This window comes from Microcebus murinus, chromosome 1 (assembly GCF_040939455.1).
Source record: "Microcebus murinus isolate Inina chromosome 1, M.murinus_Inina_mat1.0, whole genome shotgun sequence".
NCBI lineage: Eukaryota > Metazoa > Chordata > Mammalia > Primates > Cheirogaleidae > Microcebus > Microcebus murinus.
Genome location: NC_134104.1, coordinates 1189574 through 1208671, shown reverse-complemented (window position 1 = coordinate 1208671; position 19098 = coordinate 1189574). Strand labels below are relative to the sequence as shown.

At 51.7% G+C, this 19098-nt stretch overlaps 1 protein-coding gene across 4 annotated transcripts in view; it reads left to right on the top strand.

Moving 5' to 3' along the window:
* The window catches only part of ADARB1 (adenosine deaminase RNA specific B1), a 142763-nt gene that overhangs the window by 84612 nt on the left and 39053 nt on the right, over nucleotides 1-19098 (top strand). For 3 of the 4 annotated variants that reach the window (XM_075998394.1, XM_012780035.2, XM_075998396.1), the window contains 2 exons: nucleotides 9961-10035; nucleotides 13997-14946. In XM_075998394.1, coding sequence (XP_075854509.1) covers nucleotides 10008-10035; nucleotides 13997-14946 — 978 coding nt within the window. In that variant the 5' untranslated portion in view covers nucleotides 9961-10007. The remainder of the gene's footprint in view (nucleotides 1-9960; nucleotides 10036-13996; nucleotides 14947-19098) is intronic. The other variant, XM_075998461.1, reaches the window with a different exon arrangement.

The window sequence follows — 19098 nt, the reverse complement described above, 5'->3', positions numbered from 1 at the left end:
CAGAGCGCCGGCGCAAAACTGCGCTCTGTGGAGGTTTTTGTTTCGTAGGCGACTCTGGGTCGGTGGTGTTTTCTGTTGTGTGGTGTCGTGCTCCAGCACACTGCGTAGCTTCCTAGAGGCCGCAGCTGCGTGGGCGGCGTGCGGGTTGGTGTGGGGCCGTGCACGCGAGTGTGTGCATGCACACGTGTGGGGCGGGGGCGGCGTGCGGGTCGGTGTGGGGCCGTGCACGCGAGTGTGTGCATGCACACGTGTGGGGCGGGGGCGGGTGAGGGGCTGAGAGGGGCCGTGACCGCGTAAGAAGCAAACCCCAATGCTCCGTGGCACAGCCGGCCCTCGAGGTCGCCCAGGGACCCAGGCTTGTTTCATTCTGTGGTTCCGCCCTCTGATGGAAGGTTCTGGAGTCACCCCGGGAGTCACCGCCACTCCAGTGGTAGGAAGGCAGGAAGGAATACAGAGAACCACGCAGGAAGTCGTGCGGGCCAGGCCTAGAGGCAATGGCACATGCCATGCAGAACACGACACCTTCCCTGGGCGATGAACTTGAGGCCTCACCCAGCCCTGAGTCCAGATCTCCTCCTCCTCCTGACTCGGCTCTCCGAGGGCCGAGCCTGGGAGCTGCCGGGGACGGGGAGACTAGATCAAGCGCTCACTCGGGAGAGCGGGGGCAGAAGGGCCGGGTGGCGCTCAGGCCCCTCCGTGTGCTCTGCCCGGCCAGGGCCTCTTCCCTGCTCACACCTGATCCTTCTCCTGGCAGGAGCTCCCTGTCCATTGTCCTCTGACACCAGCTTCATCCCTTGGGGTCTTCTGGCCACTGTCCTCCAGAGCCATCTGCGGAGGCTGCTGGGGCAGACGGGGCTGGGTGGGTGCAGGAGCAAATGGGGCCCCCACACGTTTGCCGTGGGCCTCACAAATCACGTGCAGCAGTGTGGACTGGTTACGTGCAAAATGCACGTTTAGAACAGTGTGTGTCATGGCCATGACAGGACAGAGTAGAGTTTAGGCACCTTGGTCTCCTTGTACCCATGGCATCACTTTGCGGCAGCTCATGGGGATTTGCAAAGGGACCTGCTCAAGGTCACCATGCGGCAGCCTCAAGGTCAGACTCACAGGTCATGCCCGCCTTCCCTCTGGCCCCACATGGCAGCCTGAGCTGTGGCCCCTCCCAGATCCCACGTCCTGGGGTGGGGCCCTCTGCACGGGTATTCTGCCTGTATTCGGGCAGGCCACCTGGTCTCTCTGAGACCCGACATTATGGTAAAATCCAGGGCATATGGAATTTGGAGTCATTTCAATGAAAAGCGGGCAGTTCTTTTGGTTCATGGTGGTTGCAGGTGAGACCACAGAGACAGACAGCTCGTGGTGGTCGGGGTGTGGCCTGTGTCCCGTGAGGGCCTGCTGCCTTTCCAGGATGCGTCTGGAGTCTGTAGGGGAAGGCGGATCTGTGTGCACACGAGCGAGCAAGGCCCGGGATGAAACTTAATGTTTTCTTACTTTCTTACTACAGAACGCCGTGTATGTACACTGTAAGGATTAGGACATATAGAGAAAGCAAAGGTAATAACCCTTGTCGCTGACTTTGAATACGAGAAGAGCCATAATAATTTCCTTCCAGTTCTGAGTGCCAGAGTTGGAAGTTTAGTGTTTGATGCTTTGTGTTTGGGCCGGGAACCCAGCGGTACCTGACTTCTGCCTCGGAGGAGACGTGTGCACAGGAGTGGGGTGGCCGGGCCCCGCCAGCGCCATTCCCGGTGCCCAGTAGGGGATGGACAGGCCCCTCCGTGCCTCCTGCCACCCGCTTCTCCCACACCAGCCCGTCTGCCCTCTGGACGGCGAGGTGGGGAGCTTCGCCAGACGGAGGGAGCCACGCCCTGCAGGGGCCTGGCCGCCGGCTGGCTTTGCTCACCGCAGAGAGCAGCCCCGTTCCCTGGCCCTCAGCCCGCTGCGACGTCCCCGCTGTCCGTTTGACAACTGGCGTCTTTCTTTGCTTTCTAGAGAATGAAAGGAAACTTTGGCAAGTGAGCTTATTGAAGCCCATTTGCATTCTTTTATGAATGTTGCTCATGTTTGTCCCCCCGTCTCTAAACCGGGCGTTGGGCTTTCTCGGTGCTGCTTGGAGCCGGCTGCTGAGACGTGGCCTGACTTTCAGGCTGTCGCCCAGGCTTGTCTGGGAGGTGCCGCCTCCGCTGGGGGCGCCCGGGAGTGCCGTGATGGGAGGGACGCACGTTTCACGTGTCAGCGGACCAGGGGAGGTCCCTGGAGGAACCAGCCGTCCCGCCAGCGCTCTGGCACCCGCAGCCCTCCGCCGTGTGCGCTGGAAGGTTAATAGCTGGAAAGCAAGTCGAGACTTGACTTTGAAAATATATTTCTGCACGAATCGCTTTAATTCTCCCGAGAGAATAAATAGCCGAGGTCTTAAAGATCTGCCTCATGGGCCTCACACTGCGAATAGCCTGGCAGGAGGAATTGGCCCGTGCTCCTGTGCTGTGCTCAGCACCATCCCGCGTTCCGGTCGATATCCGTTCTCCGTGGTGTCAAGTGAGGTGAGGGCCCTGATTCGCCGCCAACAGCCACCCGACGGGGACGAGGAGCAGCGTGGACACGTGGCCCTGCCCACGTCGGCCACTCATTGCTGCAGCGGTGACGGCGGTCGCCGCTTACGGGCGCTGGGTTGTGCGGGCGCTGGGTCGGCGCTGGGTCGCTGGACTCGCCCAGCCGCCTGCAGGACCCCCGCTGAGAAGACGTGGGCGTGAACTTGTGTGAGACCCGGGCTGGGGAGCCCCGCCGAGGCCACGCAGCTGGGAACTGAGGCAGGCTCAGCCCGGACCTCCCCCGGCATGTCCCGGCCCCCTCCGCCACCGTCACCCTGCAGGCTGCAGGCAGGTCACTGACTTCCAGTAGAGGGACTCCAGCGGGGCACGTATGCCCCCTGGATGAGGAGGACAGCCAGCTGCCGGGGACAGCGTTCCCAGTCACAGCAGCACTGCACAGCTCCTGCCCTGTCAGCAGTGAGCAGCGTGAAGCCCCTTCATTCACAGATGCCCCCGACTCGGGGACCTGAGGGGTGAACGAGTAACCGTCAGGTTGAGACACGTTTCAGGCAAAGCGGGCACAGCTGTCATGGCCAGACTGCGATTAACTAGACGTGATCAGTTAGTGCAGGACGCCCCAGACTGGTGTGCCCCCGTCTTCCCCCCTGGGGAGCACCTGCCGAGCGCTGCAGACGCACGGGGTGGGCTTCGTGTCGTCACGGAGCTCCCGACCTGGCGGGACAGGCAGCTGCCAGCAGGAGGAGCCCCTGGCACCCACATTGTTCCCCGGGGCGGGGAGCACTCGCGTGTGTTGCAGCAGGTTTCCCATGTGCAAATGGTGAAGTGAATTCTCTGAACACACACGATCAGCCTGTTGAGTTTCAGATTGTTTTCCTGCAGGCCATGTAGGAGGTTTGTATTTCAGTCACCTTTGTTGTGTGATCAAGTCGTCATTCAGTTCTGCCGCTGCAGCTACACAGCTCTTCCACCTCCAGCGTGTGCTTAACTTGCCATAAAGAATCAGCACAAATAATCTCTTCCTTAGTTCTCTTCCTTTTTTTTTTTCTGTTGAGACAGAGTCTCACTCTGTTGCCTGGGCTAGAGAGCCGTGGCGTCAGCCTCGCTCACAGCAACCACCAACTACCAGGCTCCAGCCATCCTCCTGCCTCAGCCTCCCGAGTAGCTAGGACTTACAGGCATGCGCCACCATGCCCGGCTAATTCTTTTTTTAATGTGTTTTTAGTTGGCCAATTAATTTCTTTTCTATTTTTTAGTAGAGACGAGGCCTCACTCTTGCTCAGGCTGGTTTCGAACTCCTGACCTTGAACGATCCACCCACCTCGGCCTCCCAGAGTTCTTTTTCTGAATTGGCAGTTTTTGCTTTTAAAAATAGAACTCATAGCAGTCATAAAGAATGTATGAAACTTTTCTCAGAACTATCCTTTTTTTTAGAGAGAAAATGGATTAAATCCATTTATTAGTAGTTTTAATCAAGTTCGCCACTTGTCTCAAGCAGTTTTGAATCTATAAATTTTTAGTGGACCCCTAAAGATAGCATTTTTCACCAGCACAGTAGAGAATATCCAAGTCAGGGTGCATCCTTAGTGTATCCAAGTCACGTTCTTTCTGCTTCATTCCAGAATATGTTTTTGCATGGTGGGCGGGAGAAGGGAAGGGGAGGAGGAGGAGGGTGCGTGCGCCCACGGCTCTGCCCCTGGGCGGGGAGATGGTGGTATTGTCGGAAATTGATAGAGCATTGTGTTTATATATATTGTTTCTATTTCTGTTTTGCAATGTAAGAATCTATAAAAAGATATGAAGACTAATATAACTACAGTTTACCTACCACCTGGTTTAAAAAATAAAGCATTGCCAATTCGATCGAGTTACTTGAAATGAAAGATAACCCACGAGCAGGAATAAGGACATCGGCAGCCAATGGCCTTGGGGTCCGGCCTGCTCTTCCTCCACTCGGCCACCCAGCGCCCAGTCCTGTCTGCTAACAAGCACGTTTGTACGTCCGGCTGCAGGGTGCCACTCTGACCAGATGCTCTGCTTCGGGACGTGTTCTGATCTCTCCTGGACTTTCATCCTGTCTCCTTGACCTGTGGCCGTGGGCCTTGGGCGTTTCTAATCAGCAGGGCTGGCCCACCCGCTCGCTCCTTGGTTCAGAGCTTTCCTGGTTATTTGAACCTGTTTATTCTTCCACATAAACATTAGAATCAGCTAGTCTAGTTCCATTAAAAAAGAAAGCTTGGGGCTGCACCGGACCCGAGTTAGACGCGGGCACCCGGTCTTCCGCGGTGGGCCCCGCATGCTCACCACTGCCTGTCTTCTGCCGCACCAGGAGCCTCTTGAGAAACGGAGAGGTTATTCTGAATGTCACTATCAGAGCTTTTCTTTAACCGGACGTTCTTGGCATTCTGCTCCCCAGGAAATTTTTAATGGAGTTTTAATTTTTATGTGCTTGCAGTTTAGTCCATGAGAGGTTCTTTTCAGAACGCACTAAAAAGCAGCTGTGTGAAGTCCACCACGTGCTCGCGTTGCCGTTTCGCTTTGTTTTGTAACCTTTGGCATAAGAGTTGGCACTTGTAGACGCCGCAAACATCGACTCCTGCTCCGCGAGAGGCTTGCAGCTCCCATTCTCACCGTGCGGGCGCCCGCCGCCACCGCACGCGGCGTGGCCACTCTCCACTGTGAGACATTTCCCGTGTCCTTTAAAAAGGATTTTAATATGTAAAAGCAGGAAAATGAGGCGCGCTGTGCAAATCAGGTGAACTGCATTAGCGCTGGGCTCACTCCTGCACCTTGGCACGTACTGTTACTGTCATTGTGGAGTTTGTTCTCCCTGGCCACAGAAATCTGAGGGACGCCAGTCTCCTCCAGCAAACCAACTGTTGACTAATGGCAAGAATTAAATTAGGGTTTTGCATGGCTTCTGCCCATTTTTTGATTAAACTTTTTATTCCGAGATAATGTCGACTCACACGTAGTTGTAAGAAGTGTGAACACGCACCATCGTTTCTCTTTCTCTGGGATAGACGCCCCGTTGTACGATTGCCGCATCAGGCGGTGGTTGCGTGTTCCGCGTTTAAGGAACTGCCAGGCAGTTTTCCAGAGTGGCTGCTCGTTTTAAACTCCTGCCAGTGATGTTGGAGAGAGCCAGTGTCTCCACGTCCTCACCGGCATTTGAGGTGGTCACTGTGTTTTACTTTGAGGTGCACGTTCCCGGAGGGGCACGTTCTCAGAGGTGGTGTCCCATTGTGCTTTCAAGCTGCCCTAAACCCAAGGGCCGGTGTTATCGGACGTCTTTTACGTACTGACTTTCCAAGACCTGTGTGTATCCTCTTTGGTGAAATGGCTCCTCCTGCCTTTTTGCCTGTTTTTAAATTGGATTGTCTGTTTACTGCTGAGTTTTTTTTTTTTTTTTTTTTTTTTTGAGACAGAGTCTAGCTTTCTTGCCTAGGCTAGAGTGAGTGCCGTGGCATCAGCCTAGCTCACAGCAACCTCAAACTCCTGGGCTCAAGCCATCCTCCTGCCTCAGCCTCCCAAGTAGCTGGGACTACAGGCACAAGCCACCATGCCCGGCTGATTTATATATATATATATATATATTAGTTGGCCAATTAATTTCTTTCTATTTTTATGGTAGAGACGGGGTCTCGCTCAGGCTGGTTTTGAACTCCTGACCTTGAGCAATCCACCCGCCTCGGCCTCCCAGAGTGCTAGGATTACAGGCGTGAGCCACCGCGCCCGGCCTACTGCTGAGTTTTGAGAATTTCTCAAAATTCCATTCTGTTCATTGGACCTGTGAACCAACATTGGAACCTGCTCACGTGGTATCATGAGACTCTGAGTCTGACCCAAGTGTTCTCTCCCGGTCCGTAACTTGTTTTTTCATCTCTTCGACAGGATCCTTTTTTGCAGAGCAGAAGGTTTTGATCCCCGCTGTGTCCATCTTTTCTCTCAGGGATCAAGTCTAAGCCCTCTCTGCCAGGCCCTGGATCCTGAGGGTTTTCTCCTGCGGCTTTTCTAGCGGTTTCCTAGTTTTCTGTTTTTCACGTAAGCCGCGGTGCATTTTGAGCGAGTGCTGGTCGAGGGTCACTCTGTTGCCGGGTGGCTGACTGCTGTGGACAGCCGTCCCTCCGGGGGGCTGCCGGCCACGTGGCTGGGGGTCTGTTGCTGGGTTCCCTGCTCTGCCCCGTTGCGACCTGCGTGTCCGTCCCTGGCCAACGCCGTCCCGTCTCGCCGCTGGTGGCTGCACGGCCAGGGCGGGTATCAGACGGATCCCTCCCCGTTACTCTTTCTGCGAAGGTGGCTTTAAATCCTTCTCGGGTCATTCTCACGTCTCTGCGTCTCTGAGTCGGCACCTGTTCGCTGTCTTTTCCATGCAGTTTGAGATCTCCTGGCTCTTGGTATGACCAGTGATTTTTTTTTTAACTGCAACCTGCTCATGTGATGTCACGAGACTCTGAATCTGACTCAAACCCTCTGCACGAGCCACTTTCCCAGACAGCTCTCCTTCCTGCCGGGAGGGGCAGGGCCAGGCTCCCCGCTGGGCCTCCCTGTGGGGGGCCCATGACCCCATTTTGCGGTGAGAGAAGGGCCTGCGGGATGAGCCCTGGCTCCCCACTTGGGCTTGTCTGAGCCCGTGGCAGCACGGGGACTCTGCTGACCACCGGCGTGGGTGGGGCTGAGGTCCTTGTGTGCTGCTAGGCTGGAGCGGAGCTGTTGTCAGCTAAAGGTTCCTGTCTCACTGGGCTCCGTCCTTGGTCCCTCGGCCAGAGAGAGCAGCTGTTGTTGGAGCTTTTGGTCTGTGCCTGTTGGTGTTCTGGGTTTAGCTTCTTTCGCTCCAAGTCAGACACCAGGAGGCGAAAGAGAGGGAGTGTCCTTCCTCGGGTCCCGGGTCGCTGGCTGCTCTGCCTCTGTTTAGGCCTCTCAGAATCGTTCTATATATGACATCCAGGGTTTTCGCTGTTCTTAACGGGAGAAAAAGGGACAAGCACATCGTCTGCACCTTCCCACCGGGGAATTCCCTTCTGCCTGCTTCAGTCAGTCTTCTGCTGAGTCCTCTGGGCAGGTTCCTCTGTCGTTTCCCCAATTTATGGTCGGGGTTTCTCAGAAGTGCCTTGTGATCAGCTTGCCTACATACTCCCGTGCTTTGTGCTCACTCTCTGTTCTCCCTCTTCTTGGTACGCCCGAGTGTGGCCTTCGTCTGAGGCTCAGCGTAATGATCACGTCCCCGTTTCTCGGAGCTGACCCTGCCTGCTGAGAGGCCCCTGAGAGACCCACACACACCGCGAGGGCATCTGCCCTGCACACGTGGGCCTCGCGCCTTGTCCTGCATCTCACCTCCCGTCCTAGGTCAAACCTCAATCGCTTTTATTAAAATTTGCCATAACGGGCCATGCCTGTTAGTCCCAGCACCTGGGGAGGCTGAGGCAGGAGGATCGCTTGAGCCGAGAAGTTCGAGGCCGCAGTAAGCTTTGATCACAACACTACACTCCAGCCTGGGCAATAGAGTGAGACCCCATCTCTTAAAATAAAACTTTCCATAATGGAAATATTAAACATATACAAATAGGGAATTGTACGATGAACCCACACGCCCCTCAGCCAGGTGCGACAAAGACCAGCCACCTGTATCTCCTCTACTTTGTTCCTACCTTGCTGGATAGTCTGAAATAAAGTTCAAATATTATCCTTTCATCTGTAAAGACTTCAGTGCACATCACTAAAAGTTAACTACCATTTATATACCTAAAGTAATTAACAATAATTCCTTAATATAACCAACTATCCCGGCAGTATTTACATTTAAATTTTGCAATTACAGAATCTTCCTGATTCATTTTTGTATTATTATCCAGCACTGTATTTTGCACATAATTTTCTGAAAACATGTCTTGAAGTAATTAACGAATATAAAATAGTAGCACTTTTATTTTTTTTTTATTTTTTTTTTAATATAAGCAGGAATACAGAATATAGTAGCACTTTTAAAACTATCTGGAAAACATTTTTTAATCTCTATTCTAAATAGAAGCTCATCTAACTTTTAGCGACAAATTTGCCAGAAATGTAGTGAGATTAAAAGTGATTAACAAATGATTATCATGTAAACTATGTATATTTTAGATACATGATATATGAGAGATATATAAGATATACATGTTTTAGTACTATTTTCCTAAAAGTAATGAATTTGCCTTTTAATGATTTATAATGTAAATTTTTTATATACATAGCAATATGTGGTTACAAAATTTGCAAATCTCTTTTTCCTCAATTGCAGTTTGATGGGATTCTTTATTATAGATCATATATTAGTGCAATCTGGGAAAGTGTACCTAAAATATTTAGGAAGAGGAAACTCAAATTTGTTAATGATCAGAAATTGGAATAATTATTCTTCGAGGATTTCCTGTGGTTTCTCCTGCCAACAAATAATATGTTATACCTGGCTGAGAAATTAGGTTAAGTTTAACAACTACATGCATTTTAGACTCATCTATATCAGATGCTATTCAAGATGACGGAGAAGTAGTCCAGTGAAATGCCAAGGGTGTGCTGGTCCTTGGTATTCGGCTTTATTTTGCAACCCACACCAAGAGTCTGCCCAGAACCGAGATCAGAGGCAGGCAGGTGGGAGCCCCGTCTGCGTTCTGCCTTGTCTGTCAGGATGTGTCGTGTCTCCAAATCATCCTGCAGGAGAGAGCTTTCTGAGATGTGCCCCTCACCTTTGCTCCTGGCCAGAGCTCTTTGTGGCCCTCCGTTCCCAGAATCAAGCCCACCCTCCGCAGAGTAGCCTGGGGGCTCTGGGCACAGCCCGAGACGTCCCTTGCTGTGACCCCATCCTCCTCGTCATCTGTCACACGGGAGAGTCCCCATCAGGACTCCTTTCTTCGCTGCTCCGGAACCTGCCAGAAAGGAGTGTTCGGTCCCAAATGGCAGACCTAACTTCTCCAACAAGACCTAAATTCCTTTTTTTTTTTTTTTTTCAGACAGAGTCTCGCTCTGTTGCCTGGGCTAGAGCGCAATGGTGTCATCATAGTTCAAGCAACCTCACATTCCTAGGCTCAAGTGATCCTCCCGTCTCAGCCTCCCGAGGAGCTGGGACTACAGGCGAGCGCCACTTTGCCTGGCTAATTTTTTTTTTTTTTTTTTTTTTTGCTATTTTTAATAGAGATGGTGTCTCACTCTTGCTCAGGCTGGTCTCAAACTCCTGAGCTCAAGCGATCCACCCACCTCGGCCTCCCAGAGTGCTAGGATTGCAGGCGTGAGCCACCGCGCCCTGCCAAGACCTGAGTTCTTATTTCATGATTTTTTCCTTTAATCTGTAATAACAGTGTAATCATCTCCCCAGAGCAGATTTACCTCCTATTGCCCGTATCCTGGGAACACTAAATGCTATTTTCTTGCTGTCTTTCAGACAGAAACAGTCTCCGCCAGTCAAGAAACCCTCAAAAGTCTTTTGCCATGGATTTAGAAGATGAAGAAAACATGAGTAAGATCTAGGCCTATCGTGTAGCATCAAATAGCTAATCTCCTGTTAAAGTTTTGGTGTTTTTGTAAGTTTATTAATGAGACCGATTTAGGCAAATTGGTGGGTTTTCTCGTGATGTGTGCTCGCCGACAGCGTCATGATTTTAGTTACCTGCAGTGGGTGTCAGTGTCTACCTGGGGTGTTTCCCGACAGCCAGGTGCCTAGGTTTCCATGCCTTGTTATCATCACGGGGCTGTCACTTGCTATTTCTGGAACATGCCTCTGGGCGCAGTCTTATGCAGCTATGTGGTCATGTGAAGTCACGTCACGGCTGGCTCTCAGAGCAGTGCCCTGAGTTGTCATCCATGCAAACCAAAGGCAACCTTTGAAATTGATTCAAATACCCAGTCTTCTGGATAATCATATACAAATATTTCCCTGCAAATACAGCAGAGTCTCTGCATTTTGAGGGAAGGGGGCTCACAGGTGTCTGTTACGCTTAAGTTTCCAAAGATAGTAACGAGACGTGGGGCTGGCGTAAGCAGACCTCTGGGGGGGGGGACTTTCTTCTTTCCATGCTGCCCTCTTTGGGGCCGAGGGGTTGGAGGGCCTCACGGCACGCCAGCTCTTTCCTCTCTCAGACTTGTTCTCTATGGAAAGGTCAGGAAACATACCTGTCTCTTCTATGTTATCTTCGGTCCCAGGTAGCAGTATGTTTAAATAAGGTTTCAGTGCTTCCACCGCAGCTGGGAGAGTTTAGTGGGGACTTACAACAAAGACATCACTTTTCTAACTAATTATGTGTATGTATGTATATCCTTACCTGTCTCAAGGAAGAACGTGCAGCTCTAAATGATACTGGGAGTGATTATTGATCGTTACAACTTAGCTCAGCGCATTTCAATGTGACTTCACACAAAACTAATCAGCTGAGGTCTTGGGATGGCTCTTGTCCACCACATGAATCAAACTGTGGCCCAGGAACGGCCCTGCGCTGTGTTGCTGCTCCTTAAGTTTGCTGTGGGGGGGAGGGCGGGCCTTTGTCCTGCGAACCGCACGGTGAATGTCCCTGCAGCGGGGGCGGCTGCCGCGGGCATGAGGGTTGACAGCTTGAGCACGTGCCAAGCCGGGTGGCCAAGGTCTCACCTACTCTGCCGATGGGTGTGCTTCCTGTGGCCGCTGCTGGCGGTTTTCTCGTCAGTCCTGCTCTTGAGATCTTTTTAAAACCCAGCCTCATGTTTCACTGGGCAGTTCCTCTCAGCATTGCCATTTCTGCCACAGTTTTTAAGGGAGAGATTATGCCCACGCTCCTCATTCTAGAAAATGTGACCTTCGCTTGGCCCATTTCATTTTCCACCTGAAGAATGTGTGCAGGTGTCCCCAGGTGTTCTACCCGAACAGGATATGCCAGGTGTCTCCAGATGTTCCACCCAAACAGCGTGTGCAGGTGTCCCCAGGTGTTCCACCCAAACAGGGTATCCAGGTGTCCCCAGGTGTCCCACCTGAACAGTGTGTGCAGGTGTCCCCAGGTGTTCCACCCGAACAGCGTGTGCAAGTGTCCCCAGGTGTTCCACCCGAACAGCGTGTGCAAGTGTCCCCAGGTGTTCCACCCAAACAGAGTGTCCAGGTGTCCCCAGGTGTTCCACCCGAACAGCGTGTGCAGGTGTCTCAGGGCCTCCTCTGTGTCAGGACTGTGCACTGTAGTCCGTGGCTGCAGTCCTCCTGCGTAGGCAGGAACGTCTGGTCGCACGGGTTTATGTGATGAGCCGTGAACTGATCCTGTGATAACAATGCAATAAAGAACCCTCCTGAGTAATTCTCCTGGAAAGATAAGCTGCTGGTTCTAGTGCCAAAACTTTGACATGCCAGTCGTGTATGTTCTATCGTGATTAATATTCTCATTTATGAATTGTAATAGCAGCATAATCTGTGAACAGAATGCATATGTTTAAGAGGATTTGAGATTGTGGGGTGTCTTTCTCTCATTTTAATATCTCATTTTCCTTTATATAGTAGCATTGTTAACAGCTGACGTGAGCAGAACTCAGAGCCTCTAAAGCGAACAAGAATTTAGGATGTACATAATCTGTGTTGTGCAAAGTATATTTTTCTTACAATGTCAATATTACTTGTCAGTCCGATACTGATTGTTTTTTATTTCTGAAAGCATGTGGTTGTTTTAGAGGTTATAAATACTTGATTAAATGCATGTCAGAGTATGTTTATGATGATCTGATATTCTCTCTTGATAATTGTTTAACAGCAAATGTAAGCAATGATCTAGTGTGTCATGTTCTTGCTCGATTTATTAACCTCTGAATTCCATCTTGGCTCTGCTTTTTTTAACCTTTTGTTCCCTTTGAGCACCGAAAGGAGTAACCTACCGAGCTTTTGCTGGAGGGTGTTGTAAATGAAAATTTAGTGTCCATTCCATCAGCTTTGCCAACTGGGGGAAGTGGTGTGTGAGGGGCGTTTGGGAGACACAGTGCCCGCAGAGGGGGTTTGTAGACCCCTAATCCCTGCCACGGCTCAGCATCAGTTTTCCCAGGAGCTGTGTCCAAACCAGGTTATCTTCACAGTCTCAGCTGAGCCACCGCCCTGGAGTTAGAGATTGTTATCTGAAACCTTCCCAAGGTGGAGCTCATGAATATTCTCACGGTTTTTTCAGTTTGCCAAACAGAGTGAGAATCTACTTTCCCATTATGTAGTAGAATCAGACCCAAAGCCCCCATATCGGGGCACTTGTAAATTGGTTTATAGTCTTAAAAATATTTTGGTGACTTAAAAGATTTGTTGTGGATTTTCCGAAGCCAGTGGTAGAGATCTTTAAATGCATCCACACGGAAAACCTTGCGCAGCCCTGCGACTGCTACTCCTGGGCGCCACGCAGCAGGTGGCCTGAGAAACTAACCATGATAAAAAGGAATGATTCCTTCCTACCTTTTTTAAAAAGCTTGGTGAACTTAGAGGGAGGAGTGAACACTTTCTTATTCCCCTTTTTAAAATCAAAATCATGTTTCCTTCGCCATGCACTTTTAGAATTCTAAAATTATCTTTATTAATTTTAAGTCCAAACTAACTTTAAAAAGTAGGATAAACAAATTATTCTGAAAACTCATCAAATATTTTTTAAAAAGACGAAATTGCCGGATAGTATATTTATGAAGTTAAGATGTCTTGGCTTGCCTGCAGCTTCAATTTTATATCTTGTTCTTATATACTTTTCCTATCTTGCAGTGTAGTAAGGATTCAGATTTGATCAATCCCCATAGATAATGACAAATGTGAATGAGTACTAGCAATAAAGCCATATCCCCCAAAAAATAATTTCTAAAAAGCCATAACACTTTTTATAATTACATAAGCAGTTTCCTAAGATCGACTCATAAACTACATAGGATAATTGCATATTTATATTGACTATTTTTAAACCTGAAAAGCAAATTAGCTTCTGAATGTTTTTAAATTGTGTTTCCTCTCCCGAGAGACGCTGCAGTTTAAAACCTATAGATAGTATGATGGTAAATGACAATGAAAAGGAGGAGAGTGCTAAAATAAAATGTATATTTGTCTATAGTCTAATACTTAAATTATCATTTTGTTACACTTATCAGTGTAAGGTCTTTCTGGATTAACTTGTCCCACATTTTGACAAGCTTGAAAGAGTATCCCTAGGTGCTTAAGAATATTCTCAGTAGAAAAAAAAAATCATTTAAAGATTTCACCTTTTAACGCAGAAGCCGTTGGCGGCACTAACAGAAATGGCATCAGCCATTAATAAGCACGATGCCAAAGCACTGGCCTCAGCCGAGGCGGCAGTTCTTTGGCTAAACGTGGAGCTCCTCGTGTTTACGTCAGGAATAAAACGTAAAAGCACACATCACTTGACCAGTTACAAAGAGAGATAAAGGAATCTATAAATTTTGCATTTACAAGGTCCTGCAACGAAGGCGTTGTAAGTTACTCTTTCTGGGCACCGCAGGTTCCAGCAGCACCGACGTTAAGGAAAACCGTAATCTGGACAACGTGCCCCCCAAGGACGGCGGCGGCGCCCCGGGGCCCGGTGGTGGCGAGGGCACACAGCTCTCCAACGGGGGTGGCGGCGGCAGCGGCGGCGGCAGGAAGCGGCTGCTGGAGGAGGGCAGCGGCGGCCACGCCAAGTTCCGCCTGAAGAAGAGGAGGAGGATGCCGGGGCCCGTGCTCCCCAAGAACGCGCTCATGCAGCTGAACGAGATCAAGCCGGGCCTGCAGTACACGCTGCTGTCGCAGACGGGCCCGGTGCACGCGCCGCTCTTCGTCATGTCGGTGGAGGTGAATGGGCAGGTGTTCGAGGGCTCCGGCCCCACCAAGAAAAAGGCCAAGCTCCACGCCGCCGAGAAGGCCTTGCGGTCGTTCGTGCAGTTCCCCAACGCGTCGGAGGCGCACCTGGCCATGGGGAGGACCCTGTCCGTCAACACGGACTTCACGTCCGACCAGGCCGACTTCCCCGACGCGCTCTTCAACGGCTTCGAGACCCCCGACAAGGCGGAGCCGCCCTTCTACGTGGGCTCCAACGGGGACGACTCCTTCAGCTCCAGCGGGGACCTCAGCCTGTCGGCCTCGCCGGTGCCCGCCAGCCTCGCCCAGCCGCCCCTGCCCGTCCCGCCGCCCTTCCCGCCGCCCAGCGGGAAGAACCCGGTGATGATCTTGAACGAGCTGCGCCCGGGACTGAAGTACGACTTCCTCTCCGAGAGCGGGGAGAGCCACGCCAAGAGCTTCGTCATGTCTGTGGTCGTGGACGGGCAGTTCTTTGAGGGCTCGGGGAGGAACAAGAAGCTCGCCAAGGCCCGGGCCGCGCAGTCCGCCCTGGCCACCGTCTTTAACTTGCACTTGGACCAAACGCCGTCCCGCCAGCCCATCCCCAGTGAGGGTCTGCAGTTGCACCTGCCACAGGTGAGGAAACCGTGTGGCTGCCCACGGCACGTGGGCGCTGCTCTTGCCGGTGCTGTACACAGCACTTGATTGTCATTGTCACTGTCGACTGTCCATCTTAACGTCACTCTGTCCTCACCAGCAGCGGTTACCGGTAAGTCTGACCACCAGGGCCACGTGGTCACCAAGACGCCCACGCAGCCACCAGTGCATGCCAGGGCCCTCGTGGCGTGGGGGGCAGGGGTGGGGACAGCTGAGGGCCCACGCACCAGGCAGCGTTGACAGCACAGGATGGCAGCCCTGCTCTGGTGACCCATCCCACAGCAAGCCCTGTCAGGAGTGGGGGGATGAGCCCCAGTCCGAGGCCTCACCTGGGAATCTCACGCACGGGCTCAGCCTCCTGTCCCGTCTGGGGCGGGGTGGTGGGTAGGCCTCTGGGCTCCAGCCGACCGGCCGGTGTCTGTGTTCCTAAGATGTAGCCCAGCTAAGCAGAGGACGAGCCAACTAGCAGTGAGCAGGTGTCAGAGGGTGGGCGGGGGGAAGGGGCCCCTCAGTCAGTGTTCGGCACCTGCCAGGGGCCTGGGGGTCTCTGCACTTGGAATTTCCTATGTGGGACTCACGTGGGCTCCCCCACCCGGGCTGGAGGTGGGCAGCCACTCTCAAGCTTGGTCCTGCCCCCGGCCCAGTAAAATAAGGGTGAAGGAAGGGAGAGTGTCAGGGTGGCCGCTATGGAAGAGGAAGGGTAAAGAAAACAGCGTTCGGTTCTCGTCTCTAGGTGCTAGAGCTCTCTGATTAGTGTTGCTTCTTTTCTTGGAAATCCAAACTTCTGCTGGTCTGTTGCAAAAATTATTCTTTGACCCTCTTCTTTATTTATTCCTTTGTGTCAAAAATATTATTCACTTTGAAGACAACACATCGAGTCCATTTAACCAGAATGGATGAGGGCCTCCACACGGACCAGCAGGGTGGCTTGTGTTCCCCCGGGAGCACCCAGTGGGTGCTGGGATAGCTCCTCTCTTGCCTTTGGACGTGCTCAGAATAATCTCTGTACAGCTGTCATCTGGGAGGACCAGTAGTGCTCAGTTTTAAGCGAAATTTATTTTATTTTCCCTAAAGCAACCAAATACGACATCAGCATAAAGCAATATGGTCAAAGTATTTTGCTGACTCTTTTGGCGAACAGAATACTTGCTTCCCTTAAAACCTCTTGCTAACATTGTTCATGAGAATTCTCAGTCCATTTCTCATGTTGCGACCCAGTGGCACGAGGTCCCATGTGATTTCTCATTTTCAGGGTCGCTATTTGCTAAGATATTTCAGCCTCAGTTCAGAATATCGTCTGATGTGACTTTTCTTCTCTTAACGTTGACAGAGTGGCAAACAAGCCCACTGAAGTCACATCAGAGGTTGTCATGCCAGGTGCCAGGGGCTCCACAGTGCAGCTCTGCTTTGCGGGCTTGGCCGTGCGCCTTCCGGAATGCAGGACGGGTCAGGACCCAAGCTCCCAGGGGGCATCTGCTGGCTCCATCCTGCGGGGTGTGGGTGGGCAGGGCCTGTCCCAGCCCCACCTGACACCGCCTTCCTCTGGGTCAGTCTAGAACCACTGGGGTTCCTGGGGCGTGGAGCTGAGAGTCCCCCAGCCCCTGATGCATGTTCCCCACGGCCTCTGTGTCTCTGGAGCCCCCAGGTAGCTCAGGAGTGTGACCACGTGTCTCTTGGAGGACCTGGGGTGGCCTTCCCAGAATCAGACCTAATGGCCTTATTGCTGGGTTCATTGTCTCTCAATTGGAGATGTCAGGATGCCCATTCCAGGGAAGGTGGGAAACCCTACCTGTTTTCCTAGAGTGACCCTCGCAGGACTTAGACATCCCTGGCCTGAAGATTTTTTGCCTTCAGATTCGTAGTGGCACCAGGGACCTATAGAAACAGACATGTGACCCTGTGACGATTGCTGTGTGCTCTGTCCCAGTGAGCCCCACGCTGGGGAAGGGCTTTTCACGTCCCTGTGTGTCGCTGCAGGGAAGCAGTGCTGCCTGGGTTTGACTTTTTTATTTTTTTATTTCAGGAAATTATGAGAGTACAAACATTTTGGTTTCATTTTATATCTTTGCCTCTCCCTGACAAGGGTTAGAGGTATGCCCTTCCCCTCCACAATGCCACGATGCTCACCGCGTCCTTCAGTTGTGAGTCTACCCCCCCAACTCCCGAATCCCTGGTGAGCACCACCACCCTTTGAGCACCATAGTGTCATCAGTCAGTACCAATTTGATGGCGAGTACCTGTGGAGCCCATTCTTCCCATCTTGTGATATCTCACTTCGGATATTGGGCTCAAGCTCAATCCAGGAAAAAATGAGCGGTGCTAGATCACTGTCGTTTCTTATAATTGAGTAATATTTCATTATATACATATACCAAATTTTAATAATCCACTCATGAATTAATGGGTGCTTGGGTTGTTTCCACATTTTTGCAACAGTGAATTGTGCTGCCATAAACATTTGGGTGCAGATGTCTTCATTACAGAATGTCCTATGCTCTTTTGGGTAGATGCCTAATAATGCTATGGCTGGATCGAATGGTACTTCTATTTTTAGCTCTTTGAGGTTTCTTCAGATTCTTTTCCACAAAGGTTGCACTAATTTGCAGTCCCACCAGCAGTGTAAGAGTGCTCCTGTCTCTCCAATCCTCGCCAGCATTTGTTGTTTGGGGATTTTTTTGATAGAGGCCAGTCTCACTGGGGTTAGGTGACGTCTCCTTGTGGTTTTGATTTGCATTTCTCTAATGATTAGAGATGTTGAGCATTTTTTTATATCTTTGCTGGCCATTCTGTCTTCTTTGGAAAAGTTTCTGTTCATTTCCGTTGCCCATTTTTCGATGGGGTTTTTGATTTTTTTTCTCGTTAATTCTTTTAAGTTCTAGATAGACTCTTGTTATCAGATCTTTATGGGATGTGTAGAGAGCAAATATTTTCTCCCATTCTGTAGGTTGTCTATTCGCTCTAATGATAATTTCCTTGGCTGTGCAGAAGCCTATTAATTTGATCGGGTCCCATTTGTTTATTTTTGTTGCTGCGGTGATTGCTTTGTCCGCCCTGAAACCGAGAGGGCAGTCGCTGCATTCTCCATACAGAATGAGACTGGTGTTCCTTCGAGGGGACGTGAGAACTGCCCGTGTGCGCAGGTGCCTGCGCCTGGCTGGTGTGAGCGAGGGCGCCACACCTCTGATTGGGACCTCCCAGAACTCTTCGGTTAAATTTTCCCACCTTTCTCTGAAAATCTGGAGACGTGCCTAGCTTCATATGTGACAGCAACTGCTGGTCCTCCACCTCTCTCCACGTTTTCTGTGTGGATTCGAGCGCACCGGCCGTTCCCCCTGGGCGCCTGGCCACCATGGTGTCCTCACGGCCAGCGGTTCTGCGCGTGGCCCTGCCTCGGGCTGTCTTCGCCCCCTCCCGCGTGCTCTGTCCTGAGCGCTGTGCTCTGGGCTCGCTGGCGTTTGCTGCTGCAGGGGCAGGAGGAAAACTCCCGACAGCTGTGTTTTCTCCTTAAGCCATCGCCCAGGATGAGAGACTTTCCTATTCATTTTGGGAAATTTTCTGTTAGGGGCCAACCTGGGGGCAGTAGCGTGGCCTGGTGGCCGTGGGCTGTCCAGACAAGCGTAAGATTGGTGGGACGCGGGTCGAGGCTGGCTCCTAACACACCCCTGGCAGCAGACATTGCTTCTCACTGTATCCAGTGGGCTGTAAAGCTAGGACCGGGTCCAGAATCTAACAGGTACGCTCCTGAGAAGCACCCCTTCTGGTGTCTGATCTGATGACACTCCAGTCCAGAGGTTCCAGACACCGCACTTCACACCTTCCCTCAGAGCATCAGCCTTGGGTGCATTCTAGCATCGTGGGGCCTGAGGAGGGGGTGCTCTCCCGAGCTCTGAGTCGCGGCTGCGCCCCGAGCCGAGGCGCTGAGCCGGGAGGCGTTGTGGACGGAGGCTGAAATAACCGGGAAATGTCTCTCCCTGGCAGTTCTTTCATCTGATCGCACCTTCACGCTGGCCCTCTGGCCCGCAATCTTGCGTGTCGCCTGGCATGTGCCCGGCCTCGTGCAGCCCCCAAGCCGCGCCACGTGGGGGTGTGGGAGGGGTGAAAGAGGGGCCCTCCTCCGCTGCCCCCGAAAGT